This window comes from Parasteatoda tepidariorum, chromosome 8, assembly GCF_043381705.1.
Source record: "Parasteatoda tepidariorum isolate YZ-2023 chromosome 8, CAS_Ptep_4.0, whole genome shotgun sequence".
In the NCBI taxonomy this organism is placed as follows: domain Eukaryota; kingdom Metazoa; phylum Arthropoda; class Arachnida; order Araneae; family Theridiidae; genus Parasteatoda; species Parasteatoda tepidariorum.
In genome coordinates, this window is record NC_092211.1 from 44,270,416 (window position 1) to 44,291,658 (window position 21,243).

Below are 21,243 nucleotides of genomic sequence, written 5' to 3' on the forward strand. Positions count from 1 at the left end.
ATGTTATAGTTAAAAACTATGATATGCTATTGATGAGTAAGGACATATAAAGAATAAATAAATTTGAATGCTAAGAATAATAAGAATAAATAAATTTGAATCTAGAATAAGTAAATTTGTACATTTACTTATTCTAGAAAAAAAAATACAGATAGTCCTATGACAAGAATTTGTAAATTGGTTTTTATATGATAATTAAATTACCATGAAAAGATAACTATTTTATGTAGCTACATTATTCTCTTTACAAAATATGGTTTGCTTGAATTAAAACATAAAACAAAATACTCTCAACTATAAAAAATCTTTAAATCTCTGAATATATCTTTTCTAGCACATTGTTCTGCTGGAAATTACTATGATGAACAAGTTGGAGCCTGTTTGCCTTGTGGTTATGGATTCTATCAACCTGCAGAAGGAACATTCAACTGTATACCTTGTGGTGCTGGCCTTACAACGCGCCGTAACCAAGCAGTATCTAAACTAGAATGCAGAGGTAACTTTTTTCAGATAAGCTAACTGCTAAAAAAATCTTGTATTGATTTAATTGCTAAAGATAGTTTAAGAAGTAAATTTAAATTAGAACTTCTCTTCGATTTTTTTTTTAAAAATGTTATTCCATAATTTTTAAAAGGAATTTTAAAATGTTCATTAATATGTCTGCAATGGCATGCATCAAAAAGTCATATCTTTTCACACGAGTATGACCACAGTCCTGTAATCTTTATATTAAGTTCTACCAAGTTTTAAAATTATGCAGTTTAAATTGGTTTAATTTTTTTCTTTTCTAATGTAATGAAAAGTGTCTGTCCACTGTAGTAATAAATCATTTTAGTCTAAATTGATTAATAAAGTTTTAGCATTCACAGACTCTCATAAAGACGTAGTATGTATAAAATGTTACTAATTGATAAAATTGCAGAGCACAGCAGAAGTCATTATAGAAAGAAAAAAAATAGAGAAAAATAGTGATTAAAATTTTTTGAAAAGTGATAAATCGTGACTTAATTAAAAACAATGTTAATATCCTTTCAGCATCTTAACAAACTTAAAAATACACAAATAAAAGAGAAGAAATTGATTTAAAAACATTTATTGCTATAGAAATCAAATATAACTTTATATTACATTTAAAGTAATTGCTATTGAAAAATTTTTCAAATAAAATTACATAATAAATATTTTCTAATTTTTCCTAACTAAAAAATAATGTTTAACTCCATCTATTACAGCTTAAAGTATATTAAAATAGCAGTGAAAGTAAGCAAGAAAAATATTGTCGCTATCATGTAAAGTCAATACATATTTATTAATTGCACTCATTTGTTTTTTTTTTTTTTTTTTTTTTTTTTTTTTTTTTTTTTTTTTTTTTTTTAATGAATTCCTAACAGAGAGGACTTTTTTTCAAGAGTATAAAAACGATGTGTTTTTTAATATGACACGGAGAGCTAAATGAATGTTAAATAGCCGTTATTATTGCAAAAATTTAATCTATAAAAAATTTAAACAATGTAGTTTTAGAATGGGATTGAGGTGAAAAGAGTAAAGCAAAAACTGATCACTAAAATACGAAATAATAATATTATAAAAGTATCAAAATTGCAAAAATGCGTGGAAATTGCCAAAAAACGACTAATTACTGCTTAAAAATTCACGATGATGTACAATAGAATCGTCACAAACAAAGTGCACTCAAAAAGTTTTTCTACCTTAACCCCTTAAGGCAGGGGTAGGCAACGCGACGCCCTTGAACGATTTCTAATGCGCCCTCACTGGACTAATGTAAATGTATGATAGCCAGAGCGATTTACTTAACTCTTGTCAAACGGCGATTTACAGCAAGTAGTCAGTTGAGTTTAGGATTGTGCATGATTATCTGTAAAATATGCGCCCTCGGTGATTTTCAAATTTAGTATTGCGCCCTTAAGGACAAACAGGTTGCCGACCCCTGCCTTAAGGATTCGCCTATAGAAACAAAAGTCCTTCTCAAGGTCCCCACCCTCTGAGTTGCTAGGGTCACAAAGGTCTCGTTTCATATGATACCCCGTGGGCTGTGAAAGAAAAATCGTGCCATCATAAAATATGATCATGATCCTAAAGGGGTTGAATTTGAATTATGCACGCCTTAACATCGGATAAAAAGGATAATTTTCTTTTTTAAAAAAAAGAGAGAGAGAGAGAAATAGTCGAAGAAATAGTGGATTTACTAAAAAACTAAGCATATCAAAAAGTGATTTTTTTAATAAATCGGTAACAAATTTTTTTTACATAAATCTGAAATTTATGTGTCGTATACATCGCATTAATTAAAAATGTAACATATTAATATCAAATGTAATGGATGAAATAGCCTTGAAGTGAATGAGTAAAATAGTGTAGCATGCTGTAATAACAGCGTATTAAAAATATCAAAAATTAATAAACCATGGAGAAAGGGTGGAAAAATTATAAATAATAGCAAAAAGCTATTCTTCAATGATTAGAAATTATGCTAGACCCAAGAGCTATTTTAGAATGTTTAGCTTAAGCAAAAATAACCATGATATAATTAATTCAGTGATGAGTTTGTTGAAATTAAATAAGAATTTTGAAACATTTTAGTTAGAAATATCTACTATTTTAGCTATATTATGGTTTTTAAATAATATTAAGTAATGTTAATATATTTTCAGATGATTTCACCGGTAAAGATTTTTTAAAAAAATCAAAAAATCCGTTTTAAATATAATACAAAATCATGAATTTTGTCAACCCTGCTTATAAGTAATTTAGACATGTCTATGTGCTAATATATTTTTTTCATTTTAAAAATAAAATACTTCATTACTCTGCAGAGGAATGCCTGTCAGGATATGAGTTAGATGAGAATGGGGAATGTGTTCCCTGCCAGAGAGGCTATTTCAGGTCTAGAGGTATGCCATCCTGCCAACAATGTGTTCCTGGAAAAACAACGCCTGAAGTTGCAGCCACCAGTGAACAAGAATGTTACCTAGGTAAATAAAAACAATGAATATGTTGAATCTTTGATGAAGTTTTTATGATAAAGATGTACAATATCTTAAACATATTGAATTGTATCATCATACACTTATAAAAATTTAAGCTTAAATATTAACAAGATTTAAATATTAATAAATTAGGAAAGTATGTATTTTGACAAAATTCTTTTCCTTTTTAATGTGAAAAGTAGGAAGTTTCTCATTTTAAAAAAATCATTTAAGACCTGGAGGTCTATATATATATATGCAGTGAAACCTCTCGGGAGCGACCACTCTATGTTACACAATAAAATGGTCGTTAATGGAAGTTTGCCGTTCTTGGTTACCTTCATTGACTTCAGAAGGTTATCGAAGGTATATGATTTATCGCAAGCAATTTTAATTTTGCCCAGTTTCATTTTCTTGGTGCGGAAATGCTACTTGTGTTGGCGTCATGAAAACCAGATCGATTATTAAAATTTAGCACCTATAAAAATAACCTTTACTGATATAATGTGTAAAAACAAACTCACCAATTATGACTGATAGAATTGTTTTAATTAAATAAAAAATTATGTTCTTTGTTTAAGTTTGCTTTTAATTTTATATCATTAAAATTAGTTAGTTTAAAAAAAAAGATTTGTTTTACTTAGTTTTGCTAAAATAACTATTTTTTTTTTCTAATTTAAATTTTAACTCTAAAAATAAGTCTTTGATAGAATTGTTTTTAGTGCACTTTGACTGCAACATGAAGTTGTCTTTCCATGATCGCTTTCAGAGATAGTCAAAAAGAACTCTATAAATAAGAGCCACTCACAATTTTTTTGAATAAATTTGAATGGACTTATTCGTTTTGCTTTTTTTTCATTCATATATTTGATCTTTTCCACATTTGGTGCGGAGGTTTGCCTGGTCGTTTGGAAACGTTTCACGGTATCTTCTAAACGTTTTCTTCCGTAGAAAAAAATTTGTGCATCTCAAAAGTGGTTTTAAATAGAGGAGATTGTTATACAGAGGTGATCTTTCCTGGAGGTTTCAATGTATATAAAGAGTCCAGAGATTTTCACTGCAATGAATTTCATTTCGAAAAACTTAGAAGACTTTTTTTCTAGAGACTTTTAATATTTTGAAAAAAAAAAGTGGCAGACTGAAAACTTTTTTATTGAGAAAAAATTTAGATCAATTCATACGAAAAAGATCAAAATGGTAGCAAGAATATTAATTACTCAAAAGAGGGAACTGCAGATTTCACTGTTAATAAATTCTTTTCTTTTGCATTCTAGCTTAAAAATATAAAATGAAATATTTTAACATTAAATGAATGTTTAAATGTTATAATAAGATTGGTACGAGGATTATAACACAGACTCTTACTGGTTTTCATTTTTTATACCTATATTTTCTTCATTCCTTATATGAATAATAATAATTAAAATAAATTTAAGTTTAACAATGTATTTCATCTTTTTCAGCCATATGCAAACCAGGCATGTTTGTTGACCCATCAACCCAAGATTGTATTTTGTGTCCTAAGGGAACGTATCAAGATAAGGAAGATAGGATGTCAGATTGTATTAAATGTCCCCAAGATACAACAACAGAAGGAGCTGGGGCTACTTCTCTTGAAGATTGCTCTAATCCTTGTTTTGTGAATGGCAGAGAAAGGATTTGCCAATCAAATGCTGCATGTGTGTACCATGAAGAGATTGATAAATTTGCTTGTGAATGTTTGCCCGCATATGTCATGAAAAATTCAACTCAAGAATGCATTCGTAAGTTTCATAATGTAGCTTTATATGTTTGAATTGAATAATGAATTAATTATTTTGGTAGCATAATTTCAACCTTTCAATAGTCATGAAAAACTAAAAAAAAAAATGCTTTTGTAAGTTTAAGTTAAAATATGTTTTGATATGTTTAACTTGATCGCAAAATCAATAATTTTGGAAGCATTAAGTATATTTCCAACTTTTCAATAGTCCTTTGTTTTGAAGGACTTCTGAACTTAATTTTGTATTGAATTTGAAATAGTCAATTATAAATATTACTTATTAAGTTTTAGTAAAAAAATATTGTAAATTATTTTTAAAGGGAAAAAAGTAGATAAAAATAAACTTTTGCATTTGATGTAAACAACATTTTCTTATTCCGGCTGTCATGAAATCCATTTCTTTAAAATTAAAGGACATTTCTTTGTAACAATAATTTTCCCTGCAATAACATAATATATACCATGAAACAATTAAAAATATATTTGTTTAATATTTTATGAAGAAATTTAACATACAAGAGATACAAACTATTGCAGAACAAATCAAAAATATATAGTGCTGCAAAAACATAACAACGGGGGCAGTCATTTAAAGGTTATTAATGAAATTTTAATCTAAAACAATGTATTTTTCAAGTTATGTATTTTTTCAATGTCACGTTTAAATTATACCATGTAAGTACATGGCAATGATTGCAGAAAAAATGCAATGCAAGCAGTGTACCATAACAAGTGTTAACCATACCATAGGTACTAGTTATAGTGCACTTAATATGATGTATTAAATACATCTTATGACACATTCAAAATTATGACCTTAGATACCTATAATTGAATTATTAATGAACATCTAGACTTATAGACTATTCAAACAATGATATTTTTTACGGAACTTAATATGACAGATTAAGAAATATTAAAAAGAAAATAGAACTGTAGTAATTAAATTCTTGAATGAACATTATTTTTTCAGATGCATGTGAAAACTTCTGTGAAAATGGTGGCACTTGTGAGGTTAGTCCCCACACATTTAAACCGAGATGTATGTGCCCAGCTAACTTTTATGGTGATAATTGCACTGAGAAATCAGAATTTGTGTATGTTGCTAGTGGTATTGCTGGAGCTGTCATAGTTATCATCATCTTGGTGCTTCTTGTTTGGATGATTTGTGTGAGGTAAAAAATTTTAAATATAAAATATTAAAAATATCATTTATTTTTCTAATGATGTATATATTTTTATTAATGCATCATAAATACTTATCCTAAGTATTAAAGATGATCAGCAAGCAAATTTTTAAATAGTCTATTCTAGTGTAGTGATATAAATGCAGATAACGTTGCAAAAGGGGTTATAATCTTTTGCTGATCCCTGTATCTCCTGCTAAATTGAGAAACATTACACTTCAAAACAAATAAAAAATTTGAAGCCCTAAAGCTACTTCGGAAAAATGAGATCATCAACACTCGACCCTGGTCGAGCATCTATCTTTTAATGCCCATGGTGGAAGAGCCACATAATTTCGATCCTGGTCAGGAGACATGGACGAGCTGGTACCTCTCTCTCCAAACTTTTTCTCCACAACCAATGAGAAGATTCTCTGTCACAGCAGATTTAACCCTCTGCTCAATTTTTGGACCGAAATCGCTTTACACTACTCGCCTTCAAATACGGTAATTTAGTGGACAACTAACGACATCTGTTGGTCAAAACGTAAATTAAACGTCTAATACTGCTAAACGGGATGCGCTCATGAATAAAGGAAGAAAAACACATGCCCGCGAGATGAGCAGATTTTGCTCAAATTGAGTTGCCCTTGGAAATCGCGGGATGAACAGTCAGAGGGTTAAACATGCACCTATCGGCGTATGCACACCTGCTGTTTTATCAGCCACCAGAATCGAACTCACTACCCCAGTTCTTCAGAGAGTAAGAGCGTCATCTTAACTGACTACACTTTCGACAAGGGATAGGGGTTTTTTTGCAACTCTTTGAAGATCCTCCTAACATCTTGCCTTTCAAATAATTGGAAGAACTGTAGAAGTTTATTTTCTGATGACTGACAGGACATTTGCACCATTTTGAACTTTCTTACTTTCTTCACTATATTTTTTGTAAGAGATGTTGATATAAATGACTAGCATCTGTCCAACTTACCAAGATGTTCGTAATTCATCTGTCTTCCAGACACTTTCCACCCATGGAGCTACTTCTTAGCTTTATTGGATTAAAACACTTCTCATGCTTGAAAGAGTAAATGTTGAATGACATAATTAAAAAAGTTTTGTGATACTTAATAACATTGCAATTTAAGATTTATTCAAATTAACTTAAATCTACTAATTGGTGGTTTCATAAGGCAAAATAAAAATAAATTACTATATAAATTATATATTTTAATGGAAAATTATATAATAATCTTTCCTTTAAGAGAAACGAGAAATAATACTATTGTTCTATAACAAGACCTGGCAATAATTTAGTTGTGTCCTTATTGTTTTGTTTACAATACTAGTCAAATCAACTAAGTTTCATCACATATAAACATATCACGCAACTATGGCCAAGTACCTAGCTTCATTCTTTTAACAGGCATAGTAGAAATGTCACATAACTTTGTCTCTAGTCAGATGATGTGGATGGCAGCTGAGCTGGTAAACCTCTCTTCAAACCTCCACACCAAAACCAATAAGAGAACTTTCAGCCACGACAGATTTAAAGTGCACCTTGTTGAGTGTACACGCCGGTTGTTTTGCATTAGGATCAAACTCATGATCCACCAATGTGAGCGACGCCTTAACCGACTGTATCACCAAAAACACTATCACATGTTAACATGGATGTTAAAAATAATGTTTTGTTAGTTAGCTATTCTAAAATGGGAACATTAAAAATTAACTATTGACAAATTAAGTGTTAAGGGGCAAATTAGGAAAATATTGTCACTTGATCCGAAGAACCAGCAACTAAAAGATATTACAAGTCTTTACACATTTTCTCTCATCATTTATATGTCTCTTAGATTTTTTTTTTACAAAAAAGTGGACAAAATGAATAAAAATTACAATGCAGGGAACATGTAATGTTACAAGTATGAGGAAATCTGTTTTATGACAAAAATGTAGAGTAAAATATGAACAAAAAAGAACAAAACAGCATACCAACCCTTAACATTGATTGTTGAACCACTAATAATTATTTCAAAGGGTTTCGAGTCGAATTTGGGTAGCCTTGGACCAACTGACCACCATTGATTTTAAGCCCGGATGATTATTTCTTAGTTTGTTTTTAATACCTTTCTCTTCAAAAAATTAATAAAATTTATTTTTTTGTTCTTTAGATCTACTCGTAAGAAGAAAATGCAAAAGATGCCAGAGCCTCATATGGACCTCACGGGCTCACAGACTAACTTCTTTTATGGTGCACCCGCTCCTTATGCTGAGAGCATTGCACCTTCTCATCACAGTACATATGCTCATTATTTCGAAGATGAAGATGACGAAGGATGGGAAATGCCAAACTTTTACAATGAAACCTACATGCAAGGTAAACGTGGCATTATTTATTAATTTTTATAAATAAAATTGCATAAATTTAGACAACATTATTTTGCAATTCCATTCAAAGCTTTAGAATTTTTTTTTTTTAACGCTTGAAGCTGAGGTTTGTTTAATTCGATAAAACTTCATTGGTAAACAGTTGCTGTTTCTTTCTCTCATTCTTTAAAACTGTTTTTTATGATGTTATTAAGTTGGATTGCAGCCTTCACATTTTTGAAAAGAAATATGTTAACTTAGTTGGTTGTCAACTTCAAATTTTGCATGCGAAATTTGAATTAGTAGCTCAAAACATGCTATTTACAAATTTACCCAAAATTTTTCTTTACATAATCGGATTTCATTAAAATATAAAAGATTAAAGTTGAAATTTATAGAACTATGCAAAACACATTGTAATATCAGAATTTATCATATTGTCTATTATTTGTGTTAATCACAAACAGTCTTGAAAAAAATACATTTTACTTTTTTTTCTAAAAATAAATAATAAAAAATAAGTTGCTAAAATAAATTAATTTTCAAAATTTTAATATTTACTACTTTTCAAAATGTAACTTAACATTTAAAGTGATGCCTTTAAGATTTTTAAACGTTTCATTTGAACAGTTATTAGCTAATTAGTTGGAAATCGATTTATTTAAAATCACTTGTATCATTTCTTCTTCACAGATGGTTTTCATGGGAAAACTAATACATTAGGTCACAGTAATGCCAGTATTTATGGTACCAAAGAAGATCTATATGATAGATTACGTAGACATCAATATCAAGGAAAGAAAGGAGGTACTAAAATTGTTTCTTTTTTTTTAACTTGTTTATAATTACATACTACTATAATTCAGCTACTATTATTTTTATTATATTTATTGAGGTATAATTTTTATGAACTACCAAGGAAGCTGAAGTGAATATTATAATATTTAAGAAAATGAAACACAGAAAGAACTACACCGAGAAAAATCTTAAAATCATAGGCAGTTATAAAAATTTACATAAAAAATCTAAATACTGTGATTGTTTACAATTATGATGAAACATACCATTTTGTGAATATAACAGATCAAAAAAAATTTAAAAAACCAAAACAGCATGCTAACATTTATATAGATTGCTGGTCCAGGACTGACTCTCTCTCTTTTTATTTTTTTTTTACTTTGTTCACCAAGTCAAACTCAAACTTATAAAATAAAAATTTCAAGAGAGATAAATTTTTCAACAACAATGGATAGATAATCATAATTTAAAGCAAAAAAAAAGACTAGAAATAATTCACAAAAAAAGCAGCAGGATATTCATTTATGTGCATTGTGAGTATTACTGTTTGTTTGAAAACTCAGCTACTAATTTGGAAGAATATGTCATTAACCATTTATTGCTACAAATCTAATGATCTTTACAAGTTTCTTTCACATGAAATATATTTCATAAAATATTTGAACTAACTATATTATTGTAAAAAAAATAATGAAGTTTTGGTATATTATAACCATTAAATGAAATATTTATATTCATTCTCATAATGTACATTGATTTGAAATTACCAATCTGGCCAATTAAGAATTAATAAATATATCATATAAAAATACAATCTTGCATACAGTTTTATAATTTGAAGATACAGCATCAAAAGTAGCCGAATCCTAAAAAATCAACAAGGAGCTAATCTTAGAATAGTTTTTAGAAATATGGAGGAAGTTTGATGTACATGATCAGGGGTCTGTTTAGAAGAAATTTGGGTCCGTTAACGGATCCTTCACATAATATCTTTTCATAAAAACGAACCCTTCACAAAATATTTTAACTTAAAAATGGACCCTTCACAAAAGGATTTTTCTTTTAATCGGACCCTTCACAAATTTTTTTATTTTCATTATTGTTTTGTTAATCGAATAAACCCTTCCCAGAGGGGAAAACAAGAAAGATGGATGTAAACAAACTAAGTTTTGTGTTCCACCGACGCTTCTTCCGAAATGAATATTCTGCGTTCAGCAGTATAGGCTAAATATCAAATATTTATATGTTGCATCGCTAATTTAGTAGCTGCAATTGCTGTTTATTTTTGAAAATTTTATTTTTTTTAATTATAATTTTACAGTGCCGAGCATATTCTTGTTATCTATTTACAATTTAAAAACTCCTTGAAAAAGTTTTCTGCACTAATCGGACCCTATTTGCACAAATTCATCACCCAGGTTGAAAGTATATTTTATGTTCACAAATTACGAGTAATTTTTTCAAAATTTTACAAAAACAGGACCTTTTACAAAATGTCTGGACAAACCCCTGATGATTATATTAATACCTTTTAAACCTAATTTTTGTATATAATTGATTACATTAGAATAATAAAATATTTTCATCCAATGTTAAAGTAATAAGATTTTTACAAAAGAAATGTTTTTTTTTATTAGCTTGGGGACTTAACCATTGTTCTTCCTACTAATCAAAATGTGATTTTATAAATTTTTCAGATATTTCTTTTCACATTTTATTTACTTAATAATTGTTACTTTCAGATTCAGCAAGTGAAAGTGAAGAGCATCCTCATTGAATTATCAACTGGTGCTGATTGATATATAGGATAAATATTTTTGTTACGAAACATGAAAATTTGAACTATGTACAGCATAACCGAAAAGTTTCAATTATAGAATACAAAATGCACCTTCTAAAATTGAAACCTTCATAAATGTTGTTTGAACTATATAACATGGACTATTTTTTTACTTTATTTAAGTAAATGTGCTCAGTCCAAAAACAAGTGACTATTGAATATCATTCAATTCTAAGGACATATGTTTATAAAAAAAGATGTTGACTTACTTAATCTGAACAAATATTGCTTTCTTTGATGCCACATGGACTTTTCAACCGCTTTTTTTTTTATATCATTTTAAATTATCTTTGTTGTATGAGCTATTGTTTCAAGAAGGATGTGAAATATATTTATTGATTTTTTTTTCATGTTTATTTATTCACATTTTTTAAAAATGATTTACAGTAAGTAGCGATTACAAATTTTAATGTATGAAAAATAATACTATGTAATTAAAATTTATGTTGTTAATTGTTAATATGTACCTATGAAATTTGCAAGTTTTTGTGAAATTGATCTCCTTGAAAACAAATTTAATATATTTGAAGAAAAAAATACTTTTTTGAAGTAACATAATTCATGTAATTTGTCAATGAAGAAATAGTTAATGCTTAAATCAGTTTTTCACTTGTTGTAAACTTATTGTTGATAGTATCTTTTTACAGAAACTAGTATTATCTTTTTCAAAAACAAATTACTATATAACCCCTTAATGGCCACATTTTTTGCAAGAAACCAGCAATTATTATTTTTTTATTGAAGAAAACATATTTCAAATCTTGGTTTGGTAAAAAAAAAATACAAAAATCAAAATTTTAAGTTTTAATTAAGGCAGTATTTTATTTATGAATTAACAAATGTTATAAATTATAATCCTGTGTAAATGTTAACTATCAATAAAACAATTTCATTTTTAACTTTCATATTGTTATTTTCAATTTATGATTATATCCAGTGTTCAAAATACCTCCAGTGTGCACAGTTTGCCTTGTTTAGAGCATTTGATTTAACTCTTGCAAATTTTAAGGGGTTACAGAAATGTTTAGCATTTTACTATTTGACGTCATCAAGACATATTTAATGTTAAGAAAGCTTATTCTTTAATACAAACTTCAAACATTCGAATTTCATTCCTAATACATAATTTTGTACTTTATTTTACTTGTAACAATAGCTAGATCATTTAATTTATTGTTAAATTAAATTTAAAATCCATGCATTTCAGCAATTATTTTTTATTTGTAATTATTCAATGTGACTTAAGTCATGTTATTGCTCATCCCAGCTCAAGATTGGAAATATATAATTTGGTCTTTAGAATATATATTTTTTAAAATTATTTATCATTTTAATTTTCTTGCGTATTTTAAATTTTTCTGTTATTTTAAACAGATTGATATTGTGTATTTATTTTGTAAATAAGAAATAAAATGTGTTATATTTTTGTAGGTATTTGCAAGTTGTGAAATGTGAATTCTTTCACTAGTCAAGTGAATTTAGATGTTCTCCCTTAATTAACAGTTTTGTTTCTAACTTAACGAATGTTGTTTCAGCAATTGCTAATTTAACAAATGTTAATTATATTTAAAACTTCTTACATACTTTGTGAAAGTAATTCATATTCAATAATTCAGTTTCATTCATTTGTGTATACTGCCAAGATATGGTTGTGTTATCAATGCCATTTTTAAAATAATCATATATGTGTACATGGGAAAGTGTTTTGTTTGGTGTTTCTCTCTTTGTTGCTACTTAATTTTTAGTTTTCTTTGTTCTGCCAAATATATTATTTCTAAGTTAATATAAACTAAATATAATTTAAATTTAAAGATCATTCTTATTGAGTTGCTTTATAAGAGTATATAAAGCATTTCTTAAATGTAGTATCACAATATTTTTATTAATAATGTCTTAACATAAGTTATTTTAATTGCTAGTTTTCAGTATATAAACGAAATATTTTTTTAAAAATTTAAAACTAAATGCACAAATTAATGGTATTTGTTATTTTAAAATATTAATGCAAATATTTTTATACAAGTTGAAAATAATTTTAATTCTGCGTTCTAGAAATTTCTAAATTATTCAGGTTATTCAGAAAAATGAAGCAAACTTAGTATATGGGGTTTAAAAAAGGATATACACACATTACTTGAACTGTATTTTAAAGTATTTACAACTAAAAAGTTATAACAAACAATTTTCTATGTGATTTTAAAAAGACTTTAATCTAAAGGATATTCCAAGCGTTATGTTTTGTAAATAAAACAAGCATTTGATATTTCTACTGTTTTATTTGTATAAAATACACATGTGAGTTTTGAAAGAAATATTTTTCATTTCCTTTTCAGAGGTGTATTTTGTATGATCTACTGTTGTTTTGTTTTTACTGTTTTTTTTATATAAATAAAATCATTTTATGTATTTTAGTTATTTTCTTGCTGCAAATTTTTTGATTATTTTTTTTCTTTTAATGTGTTTATAGTCTTAAATACATATTAAACATTTTTAATGCTGATCAGTAATGAACATTTATTTATTTGTTTACTTTTTAAAAAAAAGTTTTGATGGCTCACTGGTTATAGCACTGAAGTACTATTGTGAAAAACTGAGGTTATTTGGGTTTAAAACAGACAAATAACTTAAATATTTTAAAAATTATTAAATGTTTTTTTAAAAAATTGCTAATTTGGTGACTTTTAGCTATTGAGATAAATATTATCAAAATCACTGCCTTATTCCCATTTTTTTTTCTTTCGAATTTTTATGAGTCCAGATAATTTAGCATTGGAGTAGGTTTTTAAATATTAAAAAATTAGACCTCAAATGCTTTTCATTTTCAGTAAACTGTGGCTTTTCTTAATATTGACGTTTTACTCTTTTCAGAATAAGCATATAAACTGCTGGCTATAGATTGGCTAAACTTGATCTAACCGTCATGAGTCGCAGACTCACAACAGTAATAAAAATAGCATATTATTAAAAAAAAGCACCATTTCATATGACGACGGAGCTTTCGGAGGGCTGTTGCAGGAATGCTTTACTTTTTTTCAGTCTCAAAAACTGCGTAAATCTGTACAGTTAATTGTTTATCAAGTATAGCTCATTCACCAGGAGTTGGCACTTGGCTCTGCCTTCATCATGTGGTATGCGACAATACTATTTCGCTGCTTTTGGGATAAAGTTGTGAGCAATCCTGAACAAGGTTGCTATTTGGCGATCATATGGCAAATATATTTATTTCGCATCTGCATTTGTTTTAAGTATTTCATAAATTTGATGATATTTCGTGCCATTTTTTACGATATTTCTCTCTTTTGAGTGAATAGTTTGTCCTGTTTTAGACATTTTGCTGGGAAAACAGCAGTTCTTAAATTTAAAATATATTTAATTAGCTAGAAAAACGCAAGTTATAATAGCAGGTGATAAAGCGAAATAAGTGACTGAAAAAGAAGTAACTGTTTGTGTTCGGCTCGCATTAAGGGTTGTCTCAATTTCAAGAGCGGAGATGTTTCTCTTCTTACTCCCTCGCTGAAATGAACTCTGCACCCGAGGAGATGGAGTCAAGTGCCAACTCCTGGTGAACGAACTATACAGTTAATTCATTAGTGATATACAAGCAGAGCCAGTCTATCAAAAGTGAAGCTAAGGCAAATTTTTTGTGGGGTCTGCTACATATATACCAACTAAAGGTTTAAAAAAACTTCTAATTTAGAGTTTTATATAGTTTGTAGCAACTTTTTGTTTTGGAATTGTACGTTATAACAAATTTAAATGACTGCAGTTTAATATTCTATTTTTTTCTTTTCTTATATAAATAGATTATTTAACAACAAAATCTATAATAAAAAGAACAGTTATTACGTGTATGTGTCTCTCATTTAGTTGAAGAACTGTTTGTGTTTGAGTCCTGAAATTTAATAAAACGTAGAAAATCCTAATCATTATTTTGTTTTTTTAAAATATATAAATTATTATAATTTTATTTAATGTTAATCGTAACAAAATGAATGAATAATTGAATTTGAAAAATAATTAATTGGATTTAAAATATAATTAACTGTACTTGAAAATATATTTTCGCTTAAGAATATAGTATGAGGGACACAATAAGAAGTAATGAATGAGAATTCATTTTACTTATTAACAATCTATAACAATAACCTTATATAGTATAACAGTTCAAACTGCTAATTTTTTTTACTCGTAAAACATATATACATATTTTTAAAAATTTTGACGTATACTTCGATTTATATATGGCAACATCTGATCATTTTCTCATATTTCTTTTATTATTAAACCATTTTTTTTCTAATTATTAAGTCAAATGAGGGTAATTCCGCATTGTGTGCTGAGCCAAATACAATTGCAAAGTCGCCAAATGGATTTAGTTTTAAACTTACGGATTTTTTTTAAAAAAACATATAGAGTGAGTAGACAGGTTTGCTGGGACCCCAGGCAAATCTCTGTTCACAGGCCTCTAACTCCTTCTATGCAATTCATTTTGAATTATTTTATTATAAAGGAATGAAGGTTATGAAAAATTATGCCCAGGGTGAATTTCCATTAAGTGAGTAAGGCACTGTTTAAAAAAACACATGCATATAAAAGATGAGGAAATAATTCAACAATACTTTTAAGCTTTATAATTCTATGCATGACTCATCCTCCAAACTTTTGGAAATATTTAACACGGATACAGACAAGACAATAACAATTCTAAGCATTGTAAATAAAAGAAATGTGATTAAAAGCGATTTTTAAATGAATTTTTAAAAAAAATAATGAAGTAAATTTTTGTTTTAAAGTTTTAATTTCTGGATTGATCATGGAAATCAGGGTGAATCTTCAGAGTTGAATTTTTCTATCATTAAATAATGAAATTTTATTTCAATCAATTGGTTTCTTAGCAGTGCATTAATTTAAACCGGAAAAGTTCATTCTCTTTTAAACAATATTTTTTTTTAAAAAAACAGAGTTTATGTAAATTCTAGTAAAATTTTAAATAAATTGCTGATAAAAATAGATATTGAAATAACTTCTCAAAACTTCTTCAATTTATTTAAATTTTAAGAAAGACTAACCTAAAGCTACCACAATAGAAAAGAACTCGTACAAAAGATAAAGTGCTCAAGAAATACATATTAATAACCTGAGAGCTTTTGATGAAATATGAGCTAGCTAAGGTTTTAAGAAACTTACCAATTCCTTTTCAACAAGCAAACTTTTTAAAGATCTTAACCAATTTCATCTTTTGATTCGAAAGACAACTTGAAACTGAAAAAGAAAAGAAATTATAACTTCAATGGTAAATAAGTATAATGAATTTTGACTAATATGTAATTTTGTATAATGAATTTGAACACATTATTGCTAAAAAATGTGGATTTTTTTCTTCTTTCCAACACAAACACTAGATTAGCACTTAGTCTTTTTTAAAATCATGTTCAAATGTTATGTGCATTAATAATATGCGCTAAATAAAAATAATTAAATCATACGGAAATCTCCCCTAAATCACAACAATGTGGGAAAAATAATATTAATATTGAAAACCAAATTATAGATAACAAAAATGTATATAGTAGCACAACAATTTGTACTTTAAAAGTTATTTAAATAACCAAAATATTCGATATAAAATATATTAAATTGCTTACATTCCATTAAAAGTAACCAATAGCATAGTGCGACGCAAATAAAGTAACTACCTACCATTAACAAATATATATAATCCAATTGCTATTGAAATACTAAAATGAAAGAGTTTTGGTAGCTGATTAGGAGATAATGTAAACAAAGATTTTAACATCCTTGTCACATTATCCAGTAATTTACTACGTCCCATAATGTTTCTTATTCTAACGAAATATATCAGTGGCTTTGAATTATCAAACAACAAAAACAAAGAATAATAAATTTTTATTTATTTACCTTTTGTGAGAAAGGACAGATTCTTCTCTTTTTAAGTTCGTAAGTAGCGGGCGAATAATAGCGCATGCGCTGAAAGAAAAAAATATTAGGATCATATTTGGGAATGGGAATCCTAGGAGTTTGTGTTCTGACAGCTTTGTGACGTTTGGGAGAATATTAGTAATTGTCCTTGTAATGTTTTTTACTTTTTCTTATAGTTTATCAGAAGTTGCCAAGATTTGGGCGATCATTCTGTAACTGATCACATCTCCCGTGTCTTTATTTATTTACTTTTATTCTCTAAGTGTTTACAAAAAGGGGATGATTAATTAAATATTATACGATTTAAACTTCATTTGTTGGTGAGGTTTGCTTAAATAATCTTATTACGAAAAGTATATCAAGGCCCATTAGCTCAGTTGGTTAGAGCGTCGTGCTAATAACGCGAAGGTCGTGGGTTCGATCCCCCCATGGGCCAGTGATAAACTTTTTCGTTTCCTATTAATTATTAACTATATAAATAATTTATATGCAATTAATATGTCAAATATAAGAAAATTTATCTTTTTGTGTTATTTGGAATTTCCCATCACAGTATTTTATTAATTTTAATTCAATTGCATACCTTATATTGCGAAAAAATGAATGGTATCCAGTTTTCATATTATGCGTAAATAAATATTTAGATTTGCGAGTGTCTAACTTTTCAAAAATAAATTCATGAATGTAATCGAACATTTACAAGGATGGTTATAAAAAAAAAGGCGAAGCTTTTAAATTCACTCACCAGATAGAATTGCTAACTACATAAAATTCATTTACAGAAGTTTAGGAGTTAGAAAATTCCGATTTTAAACATTATAATCTTGCTAAATTTATCATTAAAAAAAAGAAAAGAAAAAAATAATAAATTTTGAAAACATTTTAAAATTATCATAATTCAAAGATTTTTCATTAAATTTAATCAATTAAATAATCAATTTATCAATATTTCCTTTCTCAAATAATTTTTTTATTATTTTGTAAATAAATGAAAGATCATTTTTTTGAAAAAAAAAAGATTGAAAATGTCAGTGAATCTGTCGAATTCAGTTGCAAATTTATTATCTAATATCGCATATAACAGTAAACATCTAGCCACATATAGTATAAAGTATTCTGATATCCATCTAAAATAAAATAGTTAATTAAAAACTATTTATTGCTTTGAATTCAATAAACTTTTGTTTTAGAATTGCAAGTTACCCCATTAGCATTATAAGTCCATCTTAAAGTATGTTTTATGTATCTGAGTGAATACAAGCTAGACTCTTAGTGATCTAATTCCGTTTTATGTTATTAGGTTGATTTTATTTGTTAACTTTTTGGTTATTAATTATCTGAGTGAATTATGGATCTGAGTGAACACAATCAAGTTAATTATCGAACTAAGTAGAATCTTTGTGATCGCAATAATCTTTGACTTAGAGAGAATCTTTATGGTTTGGGCAAGAATCTAAAAATAGTCGCTTTAGTTGCTTCAAATATAAAGAATAGTTGCCAATAAAATAGTTTCTCTTCCATAACATATTTTTACAATATATTTACTGTAATGATATAAAATAATCTAAATAAATGTATTTTTTAGACATTTACACTTTAGAAATTACATACAATAATAAGTTATTTTGAAATAAACGGAAATACTCATAAAAAAACGAGGTTATATAACCTCGTTTTTTTCATATATAATATGATCATCATATATATGATTTAAAAATGTATTATATGATGCTGTGCTACAAATAATAATAAATAAAATGTGCTACATTTTTTTTAAAAATGCACATTAACTCTATACTGGTATTTGACAAATTATATTTAAATTTTCCAATTCAGAAATAATAATTAGATAATGAATTAGAATTTAGAATTCAGCCAAGAATTATGAACAGCACTATTTCCTACCACCAGTTGCTTGAAACCCATGGGTTGAATGAAAAATAGTTGAACTAAATAAAGACTAATGAACATTACAAAACTTCATTTTTAATTTTCTTTCCTGAATATTCATTTTTTGCTCAAGAGTCGCAGGTATTTTTTAGCAGTTAACTATTTGATTTTTTCTTTTTCATTTTCACTTATATCACTTAAACAATTTTTTTTTTTTTTTTTTTTTTCAATTATTTCCAATGAGCTGCACAATTGGTCTTGCCGATGAGCAGACCTAGTGCGTTCTCCAGAGATGGTATCCACTCTTTCAGGACCACCACAGTGGGTGAGATACCGTTGGTCATGTTAATTTGGACGTCTAGTTTCTGCCACACTAGATGACAAAACCGAGACTCTATTTGGATGCTAAAGTGCACTAGGAATTTAATTTTGTCACTTAAACAAAACTTCATTTATATCTGCTATATGCTGCTCGACCAATTCCTTCCTTTTTTCTTTTTAAGATATACATTTTTCATTAGTCTTCAACAGATTCTTTCTTGCCTTTCTTCAAATCAATGAAGTGTTTGGAAACTGTTGTCATGTGAATATTACATGAATTTATACGAATATTACATGAAATTTGAATACTTCACTAAGACCAATTTTTATTATTTGATTTTTAAAAATGCAAAAAATGTGCCTTAGTCACTTTTCTTTCGAACTCTTAGATTATAATAAAATAAGTTTGAGATAAATATTGACTATCGAATTGTGGATGGAAAAGGATAGAAAAATTATGCAATTGAAGACCGTTAGTAAGGAGGAAGCGTAATTAAGAGATATTCAGTGGAAATTATAGTAGTATAAAATTAAATATATCGGAAATGCTGCCTGTGTAATAGCTGACGCGTTTCTTAAATTAAATATGACAGTTGTAACAGTCAATCAAAATTTCGTCAAACTAAAAAAAAGATACTCGATATATTTTACTTCGCATGAATTAAATATTACATGCAAGCAAGCATTAAAATAACCAAGTTTTAGTTACCATTATCACTAAGTACATTAATTATTATAGTCGACGCTCAATATAACGACCCTGGTGGTACAAACGAAAACTGACATTAGAACATGAGGTCTCTATATCATGACTCACACAAAATTAGTTCAAATATTTACTTATATTTAATAGACACTGAGTATATTTTGGCATAAAAATGCTACACTTTAAATACAATCATGAAACTGACTAATACGCATTTTTTTACGACAATAAAGTAAAGTATTATTTAATATTTAGTGTGCAAATATATAAACGGACTAAGCAGAATAACTTTTGATCTAATAATCGGATCTTCACATTCTAGAACTCAATTTTAATGGTTCGAGGAAGTGCTCAAATATGCTGAAAATAATTAATGCAAGATATTTAAAGTTTCGTACAATCAGACACAAAAACGTACTTTCTCTGAATAAGCAAACCTTTTTAATGATAGATTCGGATTTCTGTCGGTCAAAATATAGAGTGCAGTAGCATTCCCCATAGTTCGTTCTAAATATGATCCAAAGTTTGGACCCTTTAGTATCAATTTTACTTTCTGCGTATTTCGCCATATCTCGAGGAACTTTCATGTGGATTCAAAAAAATTTGCACACAATTATAAAATTAGTTTATCCAAAGATAATTCCATGCAAAACATAACCTTTAGGGTACACCTTTTATACATCAAGTTAAATTACGTAATTTTACATAGCGAAATTGGTTGAATCGTTCCTGAGAAATCGAATTTTAAAATGTCGTATTTAATTGAGTCGTAAAATTAGATTTATTATGAAATTATCTGAGTGAATTTATGTGCACTAAGTTCTCCAAATATATATAGAAGAGCAGTTTGTTTAGTAATATATATATATATAAATCAATAAGGTATCGATATTAATAAATATGTTATTAAATCATTATTTTGCGTGTACAGTTTACTTATTTAAAGAATGTTTGATAACGCAAACACTTTTTTTGTCCTTAACCAAATAAAAGTTATCTAAGGTTATCCAAATTGAATCAGATGGTTTACAGGCAGAGATAAGGCTTGTTTTCAATCCAGGCCAGACGTAATATATTTTAATAGTTAAGCTATTTTAAAGATTTACCTTTATGATAAATCTTCTACCTTTATATTTTCAGTACTAAATGAATGAATAATTTCAACTATTATAATATGTAAATGGTTAAAAAATTTTGTCCCCATAACATTGTTCTTTGCATTATTTCAAGTTAAAAAAAATTCATTAAAATTAAATACAATGAAAATAACATTTACTTAAATTCTTTTTACCCCAATAGAAAAAAAAACTCCAAAATCCCAGTTTAGAATAAATCAAAAGTATATTATGGGCATAATTATCCATGAATGGTCAAGATTTTCAACATTATAATTTGAGGAAATTTCATCAAATTTGATTCATAAAATACAAAAATAGTACTGGCATTTTTATATATTTTGAAGA

At 27.5% G+C, this 21,243-nt stretch overlaps 1 protein-coding gene, 1 long non-coding RNA gene and 1 other non-coding gene across 8 annotated transcripts in view; 2 read left to right on the top strand and 1 right to left on the bottom strand.

Moving 5' to 3' along the window:
* The window catches only part of LOC107451935 (uncharacterized), a gene marked incomplete in the record, with an annotated part of 144,271 nt that extends 130,942 nt beyond the window's left edge, over window positions 1-13,329 (top strand). Inside the window, 7 exon segments of the mRNA XM_043050349.2 lie at window positions 335-496; window positions 2,835-2,993; window positions 4,451-4,750; window positions 5,723-5,924; window positions 8,090-8,295; window positions 8,979-9,092; window positions 10,826-13,329. Coding sequence (XP_042906283.1) covers window positions 335-496; window positions 2,835-2,993; window positions 4,451-4,750; window positions 5,723-5,924; window positions 8,090-8,295; window positions 8,979-9,092; window positions 10,826-10,860 — 1,178 coding nt within the window.
* Window positions 206-17,112, bottom strand: LOC107451939 (uncharacterized). 6 transcript variants are annotated; one of them, XR_006226060.2, is made up of 5 exons: window positions 16,843-17,112; window positions 16,111-16,185; window positions 7,915-8,284; window positions 2,828-2,989; window positions 206-483 (listed from the first exon to the last, which is right to left on the bottom strand). It is a non-coding gene; the product is annotated as an uncharacterized lncRNA (long non-coding RNA). The 6 variants fall into 6 exon arrangements; XR_011637595.1 differs by lacking the exon at window positions 16,843-17,112 and adding an exon at window positions 16,624-16,795; XR_011637596.1 differs by lacking the exon at window positions 16,843-17,112 and adding an exon at window positions 16,569-16,795.
* Window positions 17,113-17,225: 113 nt separating this feature from the next.
* TRNAI-AAU (transfer RNA isoleucine (anticodon AAU)) lies at window positions 17,226-17,299 on the top strand. The gene has a single exon. It is a non-coding gene; the product is annotated as a tRNA-Ile (tRNA).
* Window positions 17,300-21,243: the final 3,944 nt, after the last annotated feature.